The following is a 304-nucleotide window of genomic DNA, read 5'->3' as shown; positions in this document are numbered from 1 at the left end:
CCCGTGTCTCCGGGGGCCCAGAAGGCCTGTGGGCAAGGCCCCGGGGCAGGGTGAGCAGGGGCCGCTCAGGTAGGCCCCGCCCCAGAAGCGGAGGGTGGCGTCGGGCTCACCTGTCCGGGGGACACGCTCTCAGGGACGCCCTCGAGCACAGAGATGTTGCCGCTCTCGACGTCCAGCACGCAGAGCACCGGGGTGCTTTTGGAAGCCATGCTTTCTCCCCAGTCTTCATAGAACACAAACTGGTCCCCCTGAGAACACAAGACACTCAGCGCCCCGCCTGCCTTGGCAGGGCCAGCCCTGCCCC

The 304-nt window shown here is 68.1% G+C and overlaps 1 protein-coding gene across 1 annotated transcript in view; it reads right to left on the bottom strand.

The window, feature by feature from the left end:
* APEH (acylaminoacyl-peptide hydrolase) overlaps positions 1-304 on the bottom strand; it is a gene marked incomplete at its 5' end in the record, with an annotated part of 25,045 nt that overhangs the window by 24,114 nt on the left and 627 nt on the right. The window contains 2 exon segments of the mRNA XM_006779467.2: positions 2-26; positions 111-297. Of these exon segments, the coding sequence (XP_006779530.1) occupies positions 2-26; positions 111-297 (212 nt within the window).

This window comes from Myotis davidii, unplaced genomic scaffold (assembly GCF_000327345.1).
Source record: "Myotis davidii unplaced genomic scaffold, ASM32734v1 scaffold663, whole genome shotgun sequence".
Classification (NCBI taxonomy): Eukaryota; Metazoa; Chordata; class Mammalia; order Chiroptera; family Vespertilionidae; genus Myotis; species Myotis davidii.
Note: the sequence above shows the minus strand (reverse complement) of the source record. Positions and strands in the feature narration are given on the sequence as shown.